The sequence below is a fragment of the Oreochromis niloticus genome, linkage group LG11 (assembly GCF_001858045.2).
Source record: "Oreochromis niloticus isolate F11D_XX linkage group LG11, O_niloticus_UMD_NMBU, whole genome shotgun sequence".
NCBI classification, from domain to species: Eukaryota; Metazoa; Chordata; class Actinopteri; order Cichliformes; family Cichlidae; genus Oreochromis; species Oreochromis niloticus.
The window spans coordinates 34163363-34189396 of NC_031976.2; the positions used below are offsets into that span (position 1 = coordinate 34163363).

At 39.5% G+C, this 26034-nt stretch overlaps 1 protein-coding gene across 1 annotated transcript in view; it reads left to right on the forward strand.

The window, feature by feature from the left end:
- Window positions 1-26034, forward strand: part of rftn1b (raftlin, lipid raft linker 1b) — a 121079-nt gene that overhangs the window by 57927 nt on the left and 37118 nt on the right. Inside the window, exons 4-6 of the mRNA XM_025911542.1 lie at window positions 7912-8020; window positions 15901-16363; window positions 23828-24031. Coding sequence (XP_025767327.1) covers window positions 7912-8020; window positions 15901-16363; window positions 23828-24031 — 776 coding nt within the window. The remainder of the gene's footprint in view (window positions 1-7911; window positions 8021-15900; window positions 16364-23827; window positions 24032-26034) is intronic.

The window sequence follows — 26034 nt, forward strand, 5'->3', positions numbered from 1 at the left end:
ATATAATCTAGTTGTCACATTGTTTTTAATTCCTGTGTCACACGAAACAATGTAAATATATTAAAAGCACCAAAGTTCAGAGGAAAAAAAAACTGCAAAATTTGGAGTGAACTGTTGTGAACCACATTCCTAAATACTGACAAACTGTTCCTGTAGATCCTTACTTGCTGAGCAAAAATGCAACACCACAGTCACTAATCTACAGTGACGTTTCAGTCATTTAGCTAACTCTTTCACCCACAGCGACAATGCAATAACTGCAGAAAACCAATACCCAATATTACAAGCAACCAAGAGTAAGGAGTGTAATAATGAGAGCTGCCGTGCCCCGACAGTTGTACCACAACCACAGAGTGATCATGTAAGAAAAACTATAAAACTAAAGGGAGGCTTACTCTGACAGGAATTCATTGTTGATGTTCAGAGAAATAAATATTTGAAAACAGAAACAGGCAAGCAACCAGGAAGGTGATAAAGTTTCAATAAAACAACATGAAATGAAACTTTGTTTATCTTTATGGAAAATATAACAGAAAGAAAATAAACAAGCAAACTAAGCATTACACAAAAACAGAACAAAAGATAAATAATGCAGCTCAAAAAAAGTCACAAATGAGAAGTAAACAAATTAGTTTGTGCACTTGTATGCTGATGATAATTTAAATTCATTGGAGGAGTGAGCCAGTCTTAAGATACCTCTTGCTTTTTCCTCATCCCTGCTAGTGTTTGCTGCAGATATCAGGCTTGTTTTTCTCCCTTCAGCGAAAAACAAAACAAAACAAAACAAAAAAGAAAAACCCTCCACTGATTTTTCTTGTTGTACAGTATGAGAAACAGCCTCCACAGTGTGGGATAATTCATCACAGCAAGCATGACAACTTAATTTGGGTTTGTCAGACTTTCTGTTTTATCATTATTTACAGTAATTTTGGCAGAGTTGAGCAGTGCAGGTCGTTACGATATGCCCTGCTTACTGTCACTCACCTGACAGCCACTGGGAGACAGTGACGTCTCTGCCAGAAAAAGGGAAAAACATTTTTAAAAGACTTAGTTGCTATACGGTCATCTGATGCACGCTTGCTCAGGAAATAAATGAATGGAGAGGAGAGGTCGAGAGAGCGTTTACAGTAGGATGCTGCAGAGACTGTGAAACAAACTCGTTTCTATAACGATTACCAAAACGATGACACCTGATGTGACTGATGTGTCACATCAGGTGAGAGAGTGAATGAATGAAATGCTTTAATTATTTGTTAACTCAAGTTCTAACTGAGGTGACACCTAATTAAGAGCAAGAGAATGGAAAATTGGAGATTTCAACATGGAAGTCTACAGGAATTGATTTTACTGACTAATTTATTGATTTTATTTTTGGAACGGATCCCAAGTGGCTGCTTCAGGAACTGCAGATTTTGGCACCTCCATTTGGCTTCATTTTTCTGCATCATTGTTTAGCACTTGTTAAAACTACAGTGATAACCATATGTATTAGCCTTATACTGAAGTGCATTGCATATGACATTTGTATCTCATAATCAAAAGATCCTTTCTGTCCTTCCTATCAAAAGAACTGCAAAATAGAACTGAGTTATTCATTTTAAACCTGATGATTAGAGAAGCTTTATTTTCTATTTATGCAGAAAATATAGCTGACTTTTACTATGCTAACACCAAATGCATGGATTATATTACAATTACACATTAAAGAAAATTAATGAAATGCCCTTATATGATGCTGTGGAACCTTCATAAGCCAAAAAAAAAAAAAAAATCACAAGTTGGATTTTATTGAAATAAAGGTCAACACGAAAGCATCTGCAGATTTGTCAACAATCATATTTATTCAAATTAGTTTCAGTCCTTTTTTTTTCCCCAGGACACCCGTGCCCCACCTGCAGGGGTTTGGTGTAGTTAGAATGCATGGCACCTTATCTTCCCTCCCTTCTGTGTCCATTAGTAATCACCTCTGATGCTGTTGTATAGAACACTTCAGGCTCACTTTTGGCATGCACAGATATTTGTGCACATGGTCTCTGCTCCCCTTGGCTCTGGAAAACTGGACAGCAAAAATATTGACTCATTGAGTGAAAGGGCAGCAGCTGAATAGACTGCATTTCTTGTATTTTTTTTCTTAAAGACATGCTTGCCTTGCTCCTGTGAAAAGGGACACCATAAGGGGGAAGAGGAATGAAAGAGAATCACAGCTGGATAGAAAGAAAAAGACAGAAGGAGGCTGAATGCTGTTTAAAATAAAAGGAGAGACAGACATTGAGTGAAAAGGGCAGGGAAGTCTACCATCCTTTGATGGCCTCAACCGAATGCAAGGCCCAGGCTTTATCTGCAGTGTCTGTCACCGTGGAGACAGCTGCTCACATCAGCATCAGCCCAAGGGAATCCAAAACTCCACCAGGGGATCAGGGAAGAGAAATCAGCAAAACCAGAAAGGAGAACATCTCCTCTGCTGTTCGCTTTCCCTGTCAGGCCCAGGGATCAAAAGAAGAAGAAGAAGAAGGTGGGGAGGGGTGGAGGGGTTGGGGGATGTGGAGGGTTACAATGAAAACATGTCAGCAGGCAGCCATTCATCCATCGCTCCAAAATGAACAGCTTTTTGTGACTATACAGAAAACAAAGCGAAAGTCAAAATAGAGGAGCTGACTGGTGTACAGCAGCTATATTTATATTTGACATGCACAGTATGTCTGCAGACACAATCCCAGTTAAGTCTCTACAGTATTAACCTCAGTGTGAAAGGCTCAGTCAACAAGGCAATTCAAATGGACGGGGTGATGCTGTGGGAATTTAACAAAGAGGTTGTGTACATTCACCGTTATGTCATCTACACGTGTTCAGACGCAGTCACCTGACTGACATCTTGTTGGGGGGGTAAAACTTTAAAAACCCTATATTTTAATTTGTCACTGGTGGTGTTCAAGCCCATTACATCCTGCAGTGGGAAAGAAGAAGAAATGCATACAAAATGGATTGCACCGTTTGAAAATTTAAAATGTCAACTGTCAAATTTTCCAGTGTTCAATTTGGTCACGATGGAATAGGGTTACAGTTCAGCAGGCAATGTCTGATGGGATATATTCATCATTATTGGGTAATTGCAAAGAGCTCCTGTGTGCTTGCAGGGAAAGTGAGAGATGAAAGAGAGAGATGGGTTGAGAGGGAGGATAAGGGTGGAGAGTGTGCAAGAGGGATGGAAAAGGAGGAAAATAAAGAGGTACGGTCTGAAAACCATTACGGGGGGATTCGCTCTGGTGAAATTATTCACGAACCTGTGAAAATGTGACATTAGAAGAGTTGTGCTGTATTATTAAAGCACCATAGTGGCAGAGTGCTAAACATGGGTTCAGATGCATCCTGACTGTGTCGTCATAGCAATAGATGAGCTGGGGTGGGAGAGGACTGACACGACTTTGTTTCTGATGCAAAAAGGCCAGAAGGAAATTCATATTTTGAGTCATTCTCTGACTTTGCTGTGGAATGCTTTTATGCACCCTTGACTTTCTTTCTGCCGTGTGAGTGAAAAGCTTTTTTTGCATACAGAGAGTGCAGTTTAACTATTCTCAAGCCGTTTTCTCAATTGGGTGATATTAAAGTAATGATTTAAAGCATTTTACTGAAAGCACACATGCTTACTTAGTGTAAGTGAAAGTATGTTTTAGCTATATATTTCGATGAAATATACTACAGGAGGTGGGAGGTTATGATTTCAGCAATGGTATCAGTTTTTGTGGGCAAGTAAAAGAGGGGATGAGTCATTTGCTGAGAGGTTTTCAGGTTGCTGGAGGCAAGTTTGGCCCGCAAGCTGAAGAATATGCATTCAATGCTGTAATCGTGCTTTAAGCAGATAAGCAACAGGGTAACGAGAGTGACAACTCTCGTGGTTAGTATGTCCACCACTTTGGTCAACAGTGAAGCCACAGCTCCCCCTTAACATAAGAACTGAGTTGTTAAGTGGCCAGCTGTGGCTCATGAGGTAGAACTGGTCATATACTAACCAGCCGTTCAGTCAGCAGCTCCCTCAGTGCCACTGAGCAAGGTATTGAACCCACAAATAATGTGTGAATAGGTCAATGTGGCTTGTGTGGTTTGGAGCAAAAGCACTTTGAGCAGTCATTACATTAGAATGAGATTTAGAAGAGGCTTGGGGCTGCGTTGGTTAGCAGTGTCATCTCACAGCTAGAAGGTCCCGGTCCTGGTCCACCAGCTGGCTGGGGCCTTTCTGGGTGAAGTTTGAACCCTCCCCCCCCCTCCCTGTTTTGTCTGGATACTCCAGCTTCCTCCCACAATCCAAAGACATGCATTTTAGGTGAAATGGCGAGCCCAAATTGTGATGCCCCTGCAGCAGATTGGCGACCTGTCCTCGGTGTACCCTTCCTCTTGCCCTATAACATCTGAGATAGGCTCCTTCCCAAATGCATCTTTAAATTTGATAAGTGGAAGAAAATGGATGGGTGGATGGATGTGTCAGTATTTATAAACAATGACAAGTGAATAGGCCTCCTGCTACACTAAAAATTAGCCTGTTGTCCCAAGTGGCTAAGTCATCAGACGATGGCCAGTGGCCTCTCCGATTGGATGTTTCACTACCTAACTCTTTATTGAGCAACACTCAGGGGTAAATAGTCTGTTTTTGGTTTATGGTGAGACAGCTATGATCTCAACTACTACCAAAGAAGTAAGCGGTTATTGCCAGGAATTACCAATCAATAGCCAAACCTCTTCTTCTTCTTAATCGTGTTGTAAGTTGCCAAAAGTTCTCTTCAGAGCGTTGTTCTGAGAATAATATTTTGAATAATAGACAACAACTAAACTTGTTTTGGACATTTTTTTCACTTTGGTGTCCACTGGAAAACAATAATGTATCAACAGAATCACTTTTCATACTTCAGTGAACAAAGTGTAATTGGAAACCACAGATTTACAGATGATGTTGCCACTACAATGCTAAAACAAATCCCAAAGCAAGCCATTAACAGGTAATATGCAATTAGTTTCCATGTGAACGTTCAGCTCCAGTGGGAGTGATTAGTCTAACAAAAGATGTTCTACGGAGAAACAAAGCATGTGACCCGTCTGTGGCAAGAGACGAGAGCGGATGGAGTGGAGCAGGTGTACTCACACAGGAGGGAGCTCCACATAGGTGGGCAGGCATTTGACACCCGTCTAACCACACGAGGCTTCAGGGGTTGACAGCCGGTGCTGCAAGCTGCATGAAAAGTCACCGTTTCACACAGTGAAGATGGACTGCAGGTGATGCAGCTGCTATTTTTAACCCAAGGCCTCTCTCCAGGACTGAGAGCTCAGTTTGAATTGTTTTTCCCTGCCCTTTCCTTCTCTCTGCTTGCAGAAGTCTCTTCCATGAACATTTAGTATTAGTTTCCCAAACCTCCTCCATAGAAAACATTTAATAGCACAAAAGTAAAGGAAATGATTTTGCTTTAGAGTGATTTATTTATTTAAAAGTCTTTTAGAAGGACTGAATCGCTTTTGTTTTAATGGCAAATGATCAGAAGGCGTTTTAATTTTTCTTCAACATCCAATAAAGTGAAGGACATTTTATTTCATCCTTTGAAGCTGTCTTTTAACTTCCGTCACATAACTGCACAATAAACCTCTGGGTGTTTTCTCAAAGCATGTTTCATAAGGTCGAAAATGTGAAATCAGATTTTAAAAACTGAGACTGTAACAAAACAAATGCTTCCCTCTCTGCTGCACTGTGTAAACTCTACTAGCTGACAGCATCTCTGTCTCCATTTCTCTGTTTTGTTTCCTGAAGAAGTGCCTGAAGCCCAGCCGAGCTGGTTGGTTCAGATTTATGTCGCAACCAACAGGGGATACATGTACCTTTTCTGGCACGCCACCAGGCTTTTGCCGTTGTGCCTTTGATTGTTATGACGCTGCAAAAAAAGAAAGAAGAAGAAGCTCCCAGCTCGTCGTAATGAATGTTTCACAGAGCGTGTGAAATTTTTGCTTAACAAGTCAGCCGGCCCAGTTTCTGCTCAGCTGTATGCTGCAGCAGCAGTATACACTGAGCGATGGGTGTCAGTGACAGTCGAGTATAAGTGCGTTCGCTGTTTTTTTTTTTAATCGATCAAGTGAAATGACTCAGTAATCCCTCATACTCTGAAGTCTAATATGCAAATAGGCCTGGATTTAAAGTGAAAATGCAATACAATATTTTACTTTACATGCTCGATGTTTTTGACAAGGAAGAAAAAAATAGCTTGAAAATGAGAGTGAAATGAAAAATATATATATAAATGAGCTCTTGGGTTCCCTGTGACTATAAAAGTGTCTTTTATGCCTAAAAAATCTGACAGTTTGGACTTTAAAGGGGTGCTATTATGCTCATTTTCAGCTCCGTATTTTATTCTGGGACTCTACTGGTGAAACCTTTCATGATTCACAGCTCAAAAATAAGTGCTTTTTTCATTTTTTACTGGCCATTTATGCAGCCTCTCAGTTCCTTTTCTGTCTGAAACAGTCTCAGCTTCTGTCGCTTTAAGCCTCTGTGCACTTAAAGTTCGCTATCTCAGACAAAGTTAGCAGTTCCCTACTCAAACCTGAAATTCCCACCAACTCGTTTCAGAAATTTCAGCCACAGAAATTTAAGGATATTCACGTTAATGTCAATTGTTCAGAGACTGCAGTTGCCATTTAATTTGTAATTTTCATGTAGGTATGACCCCGAGACAAACTGGCAACCTGTACCAAGTGCACCCTGACTCTCACCCTATAGCAACTGGGATAGGATCCAGCCAGCCAAACATTAAAGAAGTATTTTGACATTTTGTAAATAGGTTTATTTTCTTTTTTTGCTTAGGTTTAAATAAAACTATCTATGCTACTCATCTGTAAGCTGAAGAGCCAGGTGATGGCTGACCAAGGGAAAGTGCAGGGAGCATGACTCTGCCACTAAAATAATCCACCAACAAGCATATCTTAATAGAAATTCACATTTATTAAATTACCTGAAGAAAACAACTATTTGTGGTCTGTTTGCATTGAAAATATATTCTGAAATATTTCTTAGCTGAGCACATGAGTACATCTCACCAAACTACTCTTTTTGATACATACAGTGGGGCCATGGCAGAAAAATCACTGCGATGAAGCATAAGGATCACACAGCGACACACAAAGAGGATGAGACATGCACGCTCACTCAGAGCCTGAACTGAGAAGTTGCAAGGGCAGCCCCTAATACACACAGCAGCTTGCATGCATGCATCTTTTACCCTCCTGCACATCAGGTGTCCGTGTAAAGCCAGAGCTCATGCAGAGCACAGACGTACAGCCCTTGCACACAAACACATACTGTATGTGCACACTGACTCAGCTGCACACTGAGGAAAACTGTGTGTGGGGCTTCTTCGCCTTGTCAACAGGATGAGAAGCTGGGAGATAGAAGCTGGGGCATTAGTCTCCTTGGGGCTGGCTCTGGGATTTCCTCCAGAGGACAAAGTAGGAAAATACAATATCATATAAATAGATTCTCTGTGCTCAAAATACTGATATGGCCTCAAAGGGGAGGGCTGCAGGGAGGAGGGGGGGCAGATGAGATTTGCATTGAAATTCCTGCTTACTGTGTGTGTTTTCTTTCATCCATGTGGATCTTTGCCTCACTTAAGTGTTATTGTATTTTTCTTTTACCTCCCACTGGGCAACAATAGCATTAACAAAGCTTCTTGATGCCGCATAATTTGTTGATAGAGGGTTCTTTGTATTTGATTCCTGGGTGTGTCAATAGCACCCTGTTTGTGACTGTAATTTTATAATTTTAAGCTGGCTGTGAATGTGGGTTTGCATTGGTGGTTTTATGTATTCTGAGCATTTGCTCAACAGGCCGGTTCACTGAAAGGCTGAAATTCATTGTCACCCCAACTGTGTTGCATGCAGGGTGGAAAGGAGCCAGCCAGTCGGCCCACCGTGCAAACTCCAGCTGGAAGAGTGCCTGTCTGCTGAGCAGGTGCCCACCCCAGAGCTCATCCAGGGCTACGTCAAGAAGGTAGGTCTGTTTTACAAATGCCAAGCTGAATGTCTTGTTAGGTTGTGCCCAGCTGGAAAGAGGATAGCAAGAGATAGGGAGGGATGATTGTAGAAAAATTGCGGTGGCTTTTATTCCAAGCAGATGAATGTAGTTGGTGGTTTCTCTAGACTTCATTATTTTTGCTATCAAACCTTAAATTGCTTTATTCAGCATGTCACCTTGTCTGAAGACCCAGAGAACACAACACTTAAATGCCTACAGCTGTGCCAGCAAGCAATCATGTTGTAATCTTTTAATAACACCTTGTCACCCAATGTTTGGAGCACAGTTGCCAATGAGGAGTGACAAAAGTTTGATTGATTTATTTTTTACATAATTGCAACCTTACACCTTGATAAAACGCAGACGTAGCAAGATGCGAATGCTCCACAAATTAATAGCAACATTACAACTTTCATTCTGTTGCCACTCAGTCATATCTGCAGAGTTGAATTGTTATTGGTAAACTACAGTAGAGCCAAACGGATATAGGATACTGATGTTTGGTGATTTAAATGTGAGATATATGGGCTGATATTTTGTTGTTGCAGCCAGTAGGTGCTCTTTCTATACTCTCAACATCATGTCCACATTCTGCAATGCTGTCTGTTTTTCTTTCGTGAAAAAATCCTATTTCTGCTCTGATGTTCAACAATTTTTGCCATGAGTATGATGGCAAATTATCTACAAAGAAAACTATTTGTTCTGCAAATGGTGACCAAATAGTACAAGATCCACAGTCTTTGCAAAATATTATAGTTTAGGATTATTAACTAAAAGCTATGACACATAGAGAGGGCACCAGACCTACAGTAAGTAATTAAGTCTAGTATGAGCATTAGTCAGATTAAAGAATGGTAAAAAAAAAAAAAAAAATCTACCTAAACCCAAGATAATTATTTTATAAAAGAGGGATCTGATCAAAGGTTACCCGAGCATCTCCAGCCTCGACCCACATAATTAGATCCAATCCAAAATGAGATTAGCTTGACCCAAATACTGACAGACCAACAACAATTAGCAAATAATGAGCAGCAATAGAGTCATTTTACCTGCACCTCCATCTCACCTCAGAAGAACAGATTCTTCTCCTGCTTCCTGTTTTTTGGTTTACATCGTTTGGCATAAAATACTTAGTAACCTGACCGATTCAGTGTTAAACAACTGATGTATTAAAGTAGTAACAGAGTAATCGGCAGCTGTCTTAATTAGTTGGATAATTGCACCACATAACCATAATTGTAAGATTTGTTTGTTTGTTTTTTAGTGTTTTTTTATTAATGTCAAAGTTTAAAATCATTGTTACATTGTTGTTAGAGTTGTATTAAGATCACTTCCTATATAAAACAATTTTTCACCACTTCAAGCAAAAACACATTATTAAGACCAACAAGGCGATGAAGGAGAAGACACATGCAGTAAATGTAAGCAAATAATTGAACAGAGCACCACTGGTGCACTTGCTAGCTGCACTTTGTTAAAAAATGAATGCTGAATGGAATTTATTGATGGGGTTACAGGGTGGAAAAGCTTAAAAGCTTAACCCAACATACAATGTTCCTGGTCGAGAATATTTTTCATCTTTATTATGTGACAATATGCTGCAGCTCCTGATTAGTTACAAGGTTCTCTTAGTTTAGTTTCTGTTGAACTAAAATGTTAACCAGTTATTTTATACTTAAAATTTCTTCAAATACATTTGTGCTTACATTTGATGCCGTGTCACTATTATACGCTAACGCTGCTGTTGCTGCCACCTTGTTTCAATAGATTCACACTTCAAACTTGAAAGAGCGTCATTAATGGCAAGAGCTCAGTGGAAGATAAGGATGGAAAATACTCTTTATTTACTTACACTTAGAAAAGCTGCTGTCAGTAAGCATCAATGAAATGAAATTGTTATCAGAAATTTCATTGAAATATTCTGGTATAAATTTATGTGACACCTGGCGTAAACACCTGCTGTCTCATAAATTATTTTCTTACAGTAATAAAGGAGCAAACCCAAATTATTAGAACCAGAGTTGTACATAAAAAGTTCTTTTTATTCATTTATTTAGTGAATGTGATGTTTTTTTTTTATAAGAACTTGGTATCAAACTGTGGTCTCATTCTTTGAATCTTAGTCAAAAATCCGCTCTAGTTACAGTTGTCTTTTGCTCTCCACGTATTCTCTGATTGGTTCTGTAGCTGGTAGCTTGTCCACCAGCTAGCTGCAAACGAGCTAGCACTTCAGTGGGTTTTGGTGTTTATGATTTGTGGTATTGATAATCCTCTGCTGGTCATCATGTTGAGATATGAAGCAGAATAAATGTTACGATAACTTTAAAATACAGAATATTGCCCCCGTGTCTCAGAGAAGCTGCGCATATCTATCTGTGATAAAAGCCGTGTTTCCCTCATGGTTCATGTCTAATGTTAATTAGCAAACCAAGCAGCTTGCATAGATGTATTTTCCATAGAGAAGATGAAAGCAGCAAACAGGAGCCAGAGATTTGAAATCACTGATTTAATAATGAATTGGCTGTGTATCATATGTCACTGTTGTGAATACATTGCTGCTGAAAGCCCGCTTGAAATGGCACTTCAGATGATATATACGACACGCCCTCCTCTTTTGCAGGCTGGTAATGCTGCGTCATCATGATTCAACTCTCCTGCCTAATCTATATATTACCAGCCCTGATGCCGGCCTTTCGAGCCCCGCTTCTGAACCTTTCTCTGCATTTTGCCCTTCGATTAGTCATGCAACTGCAGTCCTGTAGGACCTCATTACTGTTGGTTATCATTTTAATCTACTGAGCGGCTACACGCCTGCTGAAGTAGGAGCAGGAGGCCATGCTACAAATCTATTAAAAGGAGAGTGGACATGGATGAGTGCTAGAGAAGTGAGCAAAGAGGGCAGTTTTCTTGAGACGCTCTCTCGGATTCTATTGCTGCCTCCATTTTCCTTTCTTCGTCTCCTTTTTTTAACTTTCATATTCAGTCCTTTTTCTTCCGTTCTGTCTCAGTCTCTGTCATTATCCCTTTAGCCTCTGTCACTTCTACCCTCACTCTGTCTGCGCTCTCTATCTCTCTCTCCGGGGTTTTCATCTTGACCTTCAGACACCTCCTCCTGGTGCCACTTTAATAACTTACAGGGGAAATAGAAAATGTGGTCTCAAGTCAAAATTGAAATGGGTTTTTCACTACAGGCTGTTGATATTCTGGTGGCAGTATCAGGGAAGCTACTTCCTGAATATTTTTTCATCAAGTTTGTGCTCAGCATCATTTCTGCTAATGAAGAGAAATGATGCGATTTCGACCTCAAATCCTCATTTTCTTGACCTGAGGTGGCTCCATCTGGGCCAGAGTGACTTGTGTGTTCATTTAAATTGAGAAGTTCAGAGGAATGCTGATTTTTAATTTTATTCTCCATTTACTCTTTTATCCCCAGCAGTATATGCAGGACATGACTCCTGAATTAGCAATTGTTCTCATTTTCAGAAATAGCATTAACCCTTGTTTGATGTGGTCAAACAAGCAGTCTTGTAGTTGCAGTAACTCTCGAACCGCTTTTTTCTATCTAAAAGAAAATCAAACTACTCTCATTAGTAGACAATGAGCGCTGCATGATAATCCAATAATAAGAATTTAATTTAAGCCAAAAAGAGTAGTTCAGTTTTTTTTATGAAATGCTTTGAAACCGAGGAAAGCAAAGACATTTACACACATGCATTAAGGTTCAGTTTTTAGGTTTAAGCTGTCAAATTGCTTTCTCTGTGTTTAAGTAAACATAAAGTCTAATTACAAAGTCACTACTCAATAACTGTTAGACGTTAAAGCTCATTTGTTTTCTGAAACAAAGAAAAACTAACACTTGAAGACAGGACAGTGTGTGATAGAAACACATTTTCACCATTTTTTAACATATAAATTATAACTCTGCTGTGTCTGATGTTGTGTATAGTTTATACAGTAACAGTCAAAAGTTGCAATACATTTTTAAGGGTTTTTCATCACATTTTACATTGTAGATCATTGCTGAAGATACATTACAAATAGATTTGTGGAAGCTGCAGAAAGGTGTAAAAATAGATTCTCCAAAGAAACCATTAATGACTTTGAACACTTTAGCCTCACCTGGAGTTTTTAAAGAGTTTTAAAGGGTTTCCAAACTTTCTCCAACTCATGCCAGAACAGTTGAAGCTGCGCTGAAGTTGGGTAACTGTCGAGGTCAGAACATCTGATGAAGCAGCCCATCACTGTCCTTCTCGGTTAAACATCTCTTACAGAGCCTTAAGGTGCATTTAGGTCTTCCTCAGTAGTGGCTCCTTTGAAGCAGTTCAGCCTTAAAGGCCTGATTCACACAGGCTCCTCCCAGCAGCTGGTGCTGATGATGAGTTCCTCCTGCGTGAACTTATGAAGCATTGACTCTAATCTGAGGCATTGTTAATTGGCAATTTGTGATGCTGGTAACTCGCTGGACTGACCTTCATGTCATAAAGTAATGATGCACTGTTGTTTCTCTACTCATCCAACTTCTTACCATAATTACTGGATTGCTGCTGTAGTTAACATAACTTCAATACAGCACAGCTGATGATCTCAAACACATTAAGAAAGCAAGAATGATGTTAGTTTATTTTCAAAATTATTCCAAGTTATTATTAAGCTGCTTGAAACATAAAATAGTGTACAAAGCTGTCGCCGTGTAAATAGCTCTATTTTCTTTGTGAATTCTTTTGTGTTTACATTTTCTTGCAGGGATCACCTTCATTTCTGCTGTGTAGAAAAAAAAAGAAACAGTTACTAGTACAATGTGTCAATATATGTGTGTGTGTGTATTTATATCTTTGTGGGGACCAAAAATTGGAAGTTTACTATACTTGTGGGGACCAAAAGCCCGGTCCCCACAAGTTTGAAGGCATTTTTGAGACTCAAAATGTGGTTTTAGTTTTCTGGGTTAACAATGTCTGTCCCACGTTAGGAAAATAATGGTAATTCAGTATTCTGGTTGGTTGGCTGGTGTATCATTTGTTTGGCTCTAGGGAAACAATGTTAGACCTACCCCCTAATGAACTGAGTAATTCTCTAGTAATAATGTGAGGTTGACTGTTTTTTTGTTTGTTTCAAATGATGAGATGTAACCAGTGATCTTCTGACTTTGCATCTGATTACATTGTCAGGTTTTTTTTTATTGTGTCAGAATGTGCAGCACAGGACACTGAAGGCATTAAAGCAAAAATGAAGCATTTATTTAAACTGTAAACAAAATGATAAACTAACAAAATACCCCAAACCCACAAGAGATCATGGAGCACTTGACACAGAGAAACACAAAAGCACAGTAATACAGGGGCAAGTCGATACACAGAGGACTTAATAGACAAGAGACAGGTGAGAGAAATACGACACAGGTGCAGGCAATCAAAACAATCAGGAGGAAATAAAATGTAAGACAAACAAAAGAGATGACACAAGGAAACACAAAAACTGAAACTAATCACAATAGAGCAAGGAACCAAGGACTCGCAGTATACCTGGAATAATAGTGAAACCAAACAGGAGCCAAAAGCTAAAAAAAATCCCCGAGATGAAATCAGTATTTGTGGTATGTTGTCTTCCTGTAGGGTCTTACCTCACAATATAAATTGCCCTCAGGTGACTGCTGTTGTGATTTGGTGCTATTTTTCATAAAATGGAATTGAAATGATAATAATTTGTGCTAACCCCAGCAACACTATATACAACTCAGTTGTATATAGTATTTGTATTTCCATTTTATTCTATTGTATATATTATTCTATTCTATTTTATTCTATTGTATATGGTATTTTATTTTATTTTATTGTATTTTATTGCTTTCCAGTGTTTTCTAATTTCTGCTACATAACTTTGCACTTTGCTGTAACAAAACAAATTTCCCACCTGTGGGACTAATAAAGGTCATCTTATCTTATCTTAACACTGTATACACCTTAAAAGAGGTGGTAGCATGGCTTTGTACAGATTAGCATTTGTGTTCAAAGCTCTTGTGTTGTTAGAAAAAGACTAAGATTGTATATGCACACGAGGAGTCGATACAGAAATAAAGAGCAGGTGGACTCAGCACGACAGGAAACTGCAACACAAAGGAGGGAAAAAGACAAATAATTGATATAAGGATGCAATACAAGCAAATGTTTGCAGTTTTGATTTTCTGGTGAATGGAAACTACTCATTTTTTCACATGTAATTATTTGTTTATGTTTGAAAGACATATGACATTATTTGTGCATCCGTCGCTTTGGCTCTGCTGTTGTTGTGTGAACGCACTGTTTGTGACTCTCAGTTTGTCATTTATCTTTGTGGTTATCTGCAATCTTAACAAAAGTCCTGATGCTGGTGGTCTATTGTCAAGATGTCTCTTGAGAAAGAAATCTAATCTGAATGGTTCTACATTGTCAAGCAAGGGGTTTAATGAAATGATGATGATAACAATAATAATGGCACCAAAAATAAATTCAATCATTACAGGCTGCTGTTTGAATCTACTGTTCTATCAACTGCACCAACATTAGACAGTCAGAGCCATTCATTTCTCTCTCTGACTGCCTGCATTACCATTAAATGAGATACACCAGTTGCTCTCTTTTATCTCAGCAATTCCATTTCAACATATTGGTATGGGGAATATGATGTGGAAGCACCCAGAGAGCATTCAGCTGATATTAAACAATATGGCTGGAAACAATGTGACTGTTTTCCAATTTAATTTCATAGTGAATAACCTGCAATTTGATTTTTATTTTCTTCCCTCAATGTTACTTGAGATAGAGACGGGTGCCGCCTTGGCTTGGAGAGGGGGTTGGTTGGTGGACCGGGGCAGAAATGGAGAATGGCATCATTAACATTCCCTGACAGTTAACGTTTCAATCTCGCTCTGTAGCAGAACCCCAATATTGACATAAAAGGCCAGACAACAACAAGACAGAGAAAACAATGGAGCGCTGAATCTGGGATGTGGCCCAGGTCTGAGTACAGGGTTGTGGCTGTTCCAATCTAATCAAAACTGTGATTGGAGAAGCTGCCGGGAAGGAACGAAGAGAAGTGAAGGAAAAGGAAAAACAAAAATTTAACAGATGCAAACAACTCCATGAAGCCGTGGAAAGGAAAAAAACTATCAATTCAAGTTATCTGATTTCAAACCAACTCCTGAAGTTTAGTTTCAGCTCTCTTGGGAAAGATTTGTTTGGGGGTCTCCTTGTTCTTAATCTGGAGCCTGATCACTGGATACTGTTCAAGACATTTCAAGGGCTAAAACAACTATTTTTGCCACTAATTAGTCTGCAGATAACTTAATTGATCAATTGACTCATGTTGTAGCTTCCAAAACATCAATAAAATTACCAGTGGACATCTTCATCTTGCATGTTAAACGTTAGAATAATTAGCCTGCTTACTTAGCCTCTGGCAGCAATGGTCATTTTTCAAGGCTTCATTTTAAGTCATAACTAAAAATATAAGTCTGATCAAATCAGAGTCCTCTGAAGCCGATGATTATAAGATCTCATTTTGGCAGCTACTCTACATGACCAATAGTAGATAAACAGCTTGTGTGATGAGATGTAACCAAAAAATGTGTCCTGTGATCACAAATATAGAGATAACTTCAGATTTGGTACCACCAGGGTTCCAGAACCTCAAAAATATAATGTTTTATTATGATTACATGTTGTTGCCTTAATAATACTGATATAAATCAGCATCTGATTTATTTTCTGTCAAATCACTGATTGTTTTTATTTGAATTTAACCAAAAATAAGGCACTGTAAATCATTTGTTGTCATCATTCTGGCTTTTAATATTTTTTCTTCATTGTCCTTGCTCCCAACAGCAGATACAGGATGCTGCTGACCAAGGGGTGATGTTTGTAGGATTTGTCCAGGAACCATACGGCGCCCCGTGTACCAGGATCAGAGAACCCGACACCCCCTCCCTGTCTCTGCACTCCAGCCCCTGCTCTGTGCTTGATTCCCTGGGAAGCTGTAGCCCCTCAAACCCCTCAAGCCCCACCAACCATGCAGAACCTCAAGCTGGAGCTGATGTGGTGGAGAAGGAAGGGAATGACGAAGCCTCTGGCAAGGCTGGGGAAGAAGAACCAAGTGGGGAGAAGAATCAAAGTGAGAACACTGGGAATGAATCAGGGCCAGGGGTGGAGGAGGTCTCACCTGCAGCATCTCCTGTGTCAGAACAAAGTGAGGCACTGACAGAGGAGGATTCAGCATCTCATAATAATAACAAAGACAGCAGCACGGACACAAAGGAGAGGCCAAGATACCGGCTGCGGAGAGGTGACGGTAAGTGTTCTCCATGGTTACCGTCATGCGCTGAAACTAAGAGGGAAAAGATGTGTTAAGGAAAAATCATGTAAATGAGGACTTCAGAGCTGTGAAAAATAAATGAATCTGGGGAAAGAGTGCAGACATGCGATGATAAGACCTGAAACCTTTTTCTTATTTTTCCACAGAGATGCAAAGATGTTTTTTTCAAGTAGTGAGTTGGTTCTGACAAACTGGCAATATATATCACCACATGATGAGAACACTTTGGGAAAGCAGGGACACATGAGTACCACTTTATGGAAGTAGCATCATTGCACTCAATCATCAAGGAGAACACAAAAGACTTATTGATTAGAACTACTGCCAACCAGTTCTAAAGGTTCTCCTCCATCAGGAGGTCAACATGTTATCTTCAAGCCCGACAGCACTGACACAACTCAGATTAACAGACTACAGAGTCGACTGGGTCACAAAAATGTTACAGTTAAATCAATAGCCCGGTTTTAAACAAAATATATCTGTAAAAACAACTTTATATCCAAGAATCACACATAAAGTTTCAAGAGTTTTCTTGAGTAATGAGGATACAAGTATCGTTTCTAAAAAGAGGAAACGGACATTTTTAAAATGTAATACTCACAAATTCCTGGCATATAAAACAAAAAGCTTCAGCACGGCTGCTCATCATTTTAGTCAGTTGAATAAATAAACAGTTTTGTTTTTTGTGTGAATAGACCCCTTTAACTAAATAGGACTAATTGGTCCACTGGGGGAACAATAATTAAAGGTCAAAATTTCAAAACTTCACAAAGCTTTCACACTTGACAAGACTCTTAAGTCCAAATGACACGAGACCCACCGCACAGCTATCCCTACAAATTACACAGAAAAGCCTAATGAGGGAATGATAATTAAGATAATTAAAGGTCAAAACTGTGAAAACCCGTAGCTGCTACTATGTTGATGTAACCCGGGCTACTTCACGATGACTCATTTCATATTGCAAATGCCGGATGAATGATATTGAAGCATTTATCACTTCCCAGTAATTGGATAAAAACACGTACTTTGCGGGTTTGTGTTTATTCCTGTTCACTTCTAATTTCCAGCCCTATATACTTGGGAATTTACTAGAGTAGCTGTGCATGATTAGCAGTTCAAAATAATCTACATTATTGTGGTCCTCGATTCGAATTCTCTTGTTTTTTGTTTTAAGCATTTAACTAGACAAGTGATGAAGAACACATTCTTATTGACAATTGCAGGCACTCAAAATGCAAAGTCACTTGAGTAAATGGCTCATCCTCCCTCTGAAACAAGCCATTTATGTTCCCTTACCCCTCTCTTTAAGCCAGCCTTCTTCTGGACAGCTGCTGCTTTCAAACACATTTGAGACTCAATCCCTGTGAGCCAAACAAAGCTTTGGTTCACAGGGATTGAGTGTTTGATCTTATTTAATATGAGCATCCACCACTGTAACAGTATATAAATGACAGAAAACACATGAAAGCATAATAGGTCTCCTTTAATCAAACTACAATCGATAACCAGCGCTGCCACATTAGTTATGGGCTAAATCCTGCTGTCACTGGGACCGACTAAACCGAAGCTTCTTTTGTCACGTATTATGTCACACAGTTTCTAATCTTAGGCTACTATCTGTCTACATGTCTGTATGGCTTCATGTTTTGATTTTATCTGAAGCCATACCTTTTGGCTGTTTAACTGAAGAATAGCATTGTGTCGTACATCCCTCCTGAAACACTTGGCAACTGCGGAGGTGTCATTTCTTGTGATTGCCTCAATGTTACACAACAATGTGCTGCCTTGGGATATAATCCTCTCTATCTCTTACACAAAAAGGAGTCGTCTTATTTGCGAATTCACACTCACACTTAACTGATGAAGTGGAGTTCTGAAGTTCCGGGAGGTGCACATTTCATGACTCGATTGATGTCTTTCCAGAAAGTGAGCAAAGCACAGCTACACCTATGAGCTCCCCCTTTTCTGATGTTGAAATCAGCACAGACATTTATAGTTTCGGCTTTATTTGAGCATTTCAGATTAACAGATGGAGACACCCACCGCTATCACCCCCTACAGTCTCTCATCCTTCCACAGAACCTATTTGTGATATGTGTCAGCGCAATGTGCAAACTGTGCATTAGACACACGTCCCAGTGGGAGTGTTAATGCATATACTGCATTTCAGTATGCACAGTATGCAGCATGTTTAGGTTCAAAGCACCTAATAAGAGGTGTTGAATAATGAATGCACTCATTGATATGGAAGATTTTGCTTTTGTCTGCATGTATTTTTATCTATATGCGTTTGCGGTAACACACACTTGGCATCGCAGCAAACCACAGCCCACTGGTCCATCTGGGCCTCCCTGTAGTGCATTTTGCAGTGAGATAATCCCCCACTGCCTCGTCCTCTACCTCCCTCAGCTTCACAGCTCTCTCTATCCCCACCTCCATCGCCCTGAATCTCCGCGGCAACGCCAGCAGCGCCGGCGTAGCAGCCAGCCGGGTTGTTAGGAGAGCCTGCCAAGCTCCCTTGTCGCTCTTTACTAATGCCCAGCCTGCTGAGGAGGCCCAAGAGTCTCTGCTACTGCTGGCTTGTCCGTGCTAATCCTCAGATCTCGGGGTGAGCGCTGTGCAAGTGTTGGCAGTGAAGATGGCAAACGTCTGTGGATTATGATTGAAAAAGGAACACCCTCCCTCAGGCCGAAGCTCTGGATAGAAACTGAGCCTGTAAGTTTGAAGACTGAAATGGTTGGACGCTTTAGTGGAAGAGCAAATGGAAAGCGTATCATGGTGGCAACAGCTGAATGACAACTGTGGCTCGTGAAAGTAACTTTTGAATTCAACAGTTGTTTTTTTTTTAATTATCCTTTCCTGCACTAATTAATCCTGGTCAATAAAGTACGATATGGTTATGTTTCGGCATTTGAAAGCACTTATCGCCATCTGCAAGTAGATGCAGGTCTGCTGGGGTCTGAGTGAGATAAATTTAGATGTTATAGAGTGTGAACAAAAAGCTCAGTGCTGACATCTGTGTACTCTCCAGTTTCCCTCATCTATAAAAGCAAAACTCCCAGGGCACCAAATGTGCATTAGTCCTTCAAGCAGACGTCAAACTGATCAGAAATTGTAGCTGTCCATATTCACATCAACACTGCAGTATAATTGCAGCCTTATTTACATTGATGGGTAAAGAAGATGGCTTTGTTTACATACTTTAAAATTCAATGGTGAAAAAATGTGAAAGTTGAGTATTTATTGTTCTTCAATATTTAAGGAAACTGACTTTTTACAACCTTAGCCCAAAGTCAATCTCTCGATGTCTTCCCCCACTGACTTTTCTGGTTGTAAAAAAGACAATACCTATAAATGCTGTAAAACTGACAGTGATTGTGTTTGAGATAAAATAGGAGAGCAACACATGGATGCCATTTTTTTTCCTGAAATTGACCCTGATCGGTGCAATCTGCTGTCAGCTGTTTAAATGCCTGAGATATCTTAAGTTAAATAAAACTACAAATGTGTACATGAAATTCTAATTCTGACGCATACAAGTCTGAAATCTTCATAATGTGCACAGAAGGAGTCTTTCAGCTGCTCGGTTTTCCTCACTGAGATCAGCATTATCTCTGCTCTGATGGGATCAGTGTCCAGCTTTTCAGATTTAATGATGACATGTGGAGTTGGAAAGCTGCACTGCTAAGATCACGCCAGTGCCGCTGCCGCCGACCTCGTTATTTGAACAGTAGAGCTGCCATCAGATGAGCCTTTGAAGCAGCATGCTTTCAAACTCCCAACCACATTCATGCGCTCGTTTTCTTGTTAGCTGGCCCCGTCAGCTGCAACAAAAACAGTCGAGTTAGCTGCACAAACTTTATTCTGAAAGGCCTAGTTGTTGCCTGCTGATGTAATGCATTCATGTGATTAGGTTCAAAGGACTTAGTCATGCTCTCTGTATCTTTGTGTTTCAGAGACAGTTTATTAGGGGATTAATTAAATTTTTACTGCCCAGCAGCGGAAAAAAGTGCCACAGGAAGTATCTGAAACATTAAGAAAAATTATGGACTAGGTCCATTTATTTGCCCATAAGGTGACTTTTCTGGCTTTAAAGTCTTGTTCTCGGCCTGAATCCAAAAAGCAAATGATAGTCCTGCTATTGTTTTTTATTGTGTGTCATTTACAGGCCACTGAGCACAAGTGCTGGGTCCTGCTGGCTTCAGGAGGAACTTGGCAGGAGATGTGTTTTAGAGATTGATGTTGGTTAGAGTTTCTTAAAAGATTGCTTAACCTTGTGTTCTTCCTTCAGAAAGTAACTGCTCCCATGCAGTTTACACAAGGAGCATTACAAAGTGTGTGTGTGTGTGTAGTGTATCATTTTCCTTGACGTGTAACTGGTATGTCAATGTAACTACCACAAAAGCAAGTAAATGATTATACATTTCTGACTGACATTTAAAATAAAATTTGCCTAGTGCAATCCGGCTGGTCCAAAAATCAGCCATATTCACAATCTTTATGATACACTGTAGCATTATAACTAACTATAACTAAAAGTAAAAGCCTCATGCAACAATGATGCTTTGAATGCTTTGTAATGGGTGTAACTGCCACGAGTCTCCACATAATTATTCCTGAAAAACTCAAGAATCCCAGATGAAAGCCTGGATTCCAGTTTGAGCTACTGTTATCCAGCATGATGGACATCTGAAGTCAGTGTTCTTATGTTATATTCTGGTACATTATTCCCTGCTGTGTCCTACTAAATAGGCAAGGCTCTTAATGCTGTGTGGTTTTTGTGTATTTCCACTGAATAGAGCACTGCTTAAAAAGACTCTTACAGGCTCAGAAAATGAGGTCCCTACCGTTCTGCCTGAATTATGGTAGCCTTGAAGCCATAATTGTAGCATACTTAGACAGTAATAAACTATAATGCATTTAAAAAAAAACAGTTATTACACAGAAAATGACTAATACTGTGAGACAGACAGAGGCCATATGGCATGTTTCTTGCTACTGGCTCTTATATTATGTCAAGCTGTTATAAATGACACATGTAACTACTTTCTACAACACTCCCATCAACAGAAATGAAGTAATTTGTGTTGAATATGGTTTTAATGTTAGTTATCTAATTATGCTGTGGTTACAAAAATTTAGAGCAGTAACCCAAAGCGATTTTAAATCACTAAGTTATATGACAGAATTTTTCAAACCCAGTCGTCTTCATGGCCTGCCTGAAGCTCACAGAGATACAGAAAGAATTGATGGGTCAAACTACAGTGATGCACCATCTCAGGCTCGTGCACATAAACTGTAAAGCAGTTAATCCCATGCAGCCCTCCACAAAATCATTCACACCAAGAAATTGTGTTGTTTTGGCAAATCAGAGGTGTGCTGAATGGGAAGTCACTTTGTGGTTACATGTTGTCCAAGATTTCTTTGCCATATTGTCCTCGTTGTAGCACGGGCAACATGAGGGGAGGGTGTGTGAGTGCATTGCTGCTGATTTGACTTTTCTCAGGAGTGACAAATGACAAGATTTAGAGAATTTGGTGGCCAGCTGTCAGATCAGTCAGAGGAGCCAGACAAGAAATGGTTATAAATTATTCATTCTTCCTGGGTGTCTGCTGGACGGATGGACAGACAGAAGAACCAAAGCAACTGAGCCATGACTCCCCCCTACCGCCATCATCCCACCCCAAGTGCGTGTGTGGCTGGGTGGGTGGCACTGCCGCACATTCTGCTCATCCATCTGGTTCACTTGGGGAATGACAGCGTGATATTTGCATTGGAAAGAAAGGGGAAAATGTTACCAGGCTAGATTTGAAATGCTTTCGGCCCGATTCGAACCCCCGCTCACATCTCATGTTCTGTGTTTTTTTCAAAGCTAAGCAGAGCAAATATTTCACTCACACACATCACAACAAATAAGACTCTTTACACTTTGATTTAGTATGATATGAGCAAGGAGCAGTGACATACGTACTGTGGGCAAATTTCCAAGCCTGTTTCTCTCTCCAGAGGCCCACTGCATTATGCATATTTCTGCTTGATGTAAACAACAGCTAGCTGCAGCGCTTTTAATGCATTATTCAAGGTTATACTATGAATTAACTTGGTCACAATGAAACGCTCCCTTTTAAGTTCTGCATCAGCAGAGTTACATCACTTTTGGAAAACATTAAAAAGAAGAGGAGGATAAATTGTAGCATTAAATTGCTTTTGATTCATCTCACGTTTGTTTTTGGAGAAGCAACATCCTTGGAAAAGATTTCCAGCGTATTTGTGAGTCCAGCTTGGGGCATCATAAATCTCTCCTTGTATTACTTTCTCGTTTCTCGTCTATTTTGCACCTGTCAGGTGGAACCTTTGTTCCAGATATGGTAATGTTTAAATTTTTTACCACAGTGTTTTGCATACAGATTTATTCTACACACCGGGTCACAAGACAACCGAAATCGAATACAAAACAATGCAGAAAGAAACACGCACATTTTCCTGAAAAATACTATTTTATTTATTATTACATTTTATTAATGTAACTTTCATTTTTACTTTTATATGCACTCCAGTTTTGTTGTTACTTAAGGCCATAATCTTGGCTTGTTGAGACAAAAGTAGCACCAAAAACTGTCATAAAAATTAAATTGTTGACAATTCAGGGTCATGTTTATTGAAAAGTCTTTTTGATTCAATGTATTCATATTACTACACTAAATTCCACATCAGTGCTGGCTCATTTTTTGAGTTCAGCTTTTGTATTTTATCTTTTTACAGACCAACGCAAACCCTCCCCTCTACTGTATTGTTTATTTAGTAATAGACAGCTTAATGTGGAGAAGTTTCATCTTTTCAGTGGCACATTTTTTCCCAGGAAATGAAAATAAACTTGCTGGAAAACATGAAAGCACACAAATTGTTATTTGCCGTTGATGGCTGGTGACCATGAACACTGGAGCCAGCTTTTCTCGGCCAAGAAGCTTGTTGACTGTCCACGCATTGGCGGAGTTTTCTTGATAGTTGTTCTCATAGGAAATAAATGTACTTCCAATTTATTTTAACTATGTTTTTCTGAGTGTTGAAAAGTCTCAGGAAATAGAAATTTTCCAAAGTAGTCATTAAAGATTGAGAAGAAATGCTTCATTTCTACATCCTTTTATAGATGAATGCAGCAGACAGTCCTTTGCTTTACAGCAACAAAACAGGGCTGTCTCTCAGGCAGCCATTTACGCAGATATTTCGTATAACTACTGGCAGCTGAAGAGAAGGAAAGTCCTCCTACAGACAGTGCCAAACTACATTCTGGATTGCAGCCAATGTACAGCATTGATTCAGTAATAATACAGTAAATTCTGGGGCTTCCATAAAGACTACATCTGTATTGTCGTAAACCTTTGTGAGTTAAAACCAATAAAACCGTGACTGGTTTTGTTTTATGTCTTGCCTAAACAGGGGTCGATCTGCTGGCGCTGTACAACCACCCACCGGTCCGAGAGGGCCAGGTGAAGTACTACACTGTCAAGGTGCCTCTGCGAGTTCAAAATTGTGACGAAGGGGTCAAAGGGGTGGAGGCCAACTGGTTGGATCACATGACCCAGCACTTCAACAACGGAGCCTCGCTGGTCGATGGGTATTTCCACCTGGGCAACATGAATGGTAAGCAGACTTGACTCGCTGTTCCTGCAGCATATACAGGTTTTCTAAGAAAAATGATTTTTGGAGAAAATATTCAGAGTGTTTTTTTTAGTTCCACACACTGTGATTTTGGGTAAACTCCACATACACACAAGCAGAATGATAGGTTTGAAATGTAAAAACACTTGAATAATGCATTCATATTCCCTTAAATATCAAAAGAGTCTTTATCGTTGCTTGGCTTCTTGACTTCAGCAGAATAATTCTTCCACTAGCATGCTCAAAGCTATTACAGTTATTAAATATAAAAAAGTTTCCCAAATTACCCCTTTTCCTTTCACTGTATTGCCAGTAAAAATGTGAATGTCAGGCAGAAGCTCAGTTCACTTCAACCTCTATAAAATGAAAAGACTGTGACAGGTAATGATGCACCTTGCCCTGTATGGCATTAATTATGCATTAGCTAACATTTATTTTCTTCCAGAAAGCAATGAAATTATATTTGAATAACACTTGTAAATTGCTCTTGTACTTTTTCTCCTTCTGTGTCAAGAAGTGGTGCAATCCTGTAGGATGGAAACTTCACATAGACACTGTGTGACAACTGCAGAAGAAATCACTATTGTGTTTGAAATTCTGACCCCAATTAAGGATTATTATTTTTTTTTTTATAAACGTTTAATAAAAAATCACTGGCTATACTAATAATGAGTTCACAGACAATTCTGAAGTCTTTTTGCACAGCTTTTACCCATTTTGTGCCATTTTTCTGTCCTCTCGATGACGCAAGCAACACAACTGTCTTTGCCAGTCTTATTATTCCAGTCACCTTCCACCAAGTTAGCTCAGTGTACTGTACAATGATATACTGTGTTGTGAAAAAGTATATGAGTGAATGGTACGACAAAACAAAGAACTATTGACTTATGACGCAAACAATTTGGATTATCAGAAATAAGGTTGTGCTCTTAATCACATTAGAAATGATATCTTAAGCAACCAGAAAGATAACCAGTAGGGAAAACTGTGCATTCCCCAACCATTTGTCAAGTGGTTGCTGGCTGGTTGCTAGGTGAAATTGGTTGAAAAGAGGGTGTGGCTCTAAAAGCCCCCCATATGGTTGGTTTGCTCTAGGTTGCTTTGGTTGCTAGCAGATTGCTGCAGATCCTAGTAGTTGTTCTCCATAGCCCATAACTACTACTCGACAAGTAGTCGCAAGAGTTTTTGCAGTAAATTTGACTTGAATAATGAGTTTGTCTTAATTCCCCTAGTGGAGAAAAATACTTGATGCAAATTTCAGTATCTCAAGCCATGTAACCTGTGCTAGTCGTATGACTTGAGTCCGGCAGCAGGTCAGTCTACTATATTTATTATATTTATTTTAGATTTTTGCTTACTAAATTATAATTTCTATAAACAGATATCGACATATAATTTTGTAGAATCTGTTTTTAAGGGACCAAAGTTTCGGTAACAGATCCTTCGCCCAAAGACTAAATCAGAAAACTAGCCGAAATTATGCTTATTTTCCTCATTCCATCATAATATTAGAAAAAATCTCAGCTTTTAAACTCTGCATTATATTTTAGCACATATTGAACTCTTTGAAATACTTTTTCTACACATGAATGAAGATGAGATACAGCACATGGCTAACATTAGATGCTGGTCAGCACTGTGAAATGCTAAAGGCCTTGAAGTAAATTAAGACACTGCATCACTGCAGTTTCATCAGTGTGCTGTCTCTGACATAATCTTCATACGCTGGGAAGATGTAAGTCACGAAGCCGTTTGGTATCCTCTTTTAAACTATTTCCTGTTTGGGTTTTCCTCTTCCATCAGACCCCAGCGGCTCTGTGCTTTACTCTGACACTGGAGAAAAAAGCCAGCCAGAGTAAATAAGAGTCATAATTCATTAATCTGGGAAAGTGAGCGCCTCAGCAGCTCTGAAACACAGATAATTAACCTGATAACAAATTAGTGCCTCCTTGCATATTTTATGTCCTGAGAATGGAGTAATGAAG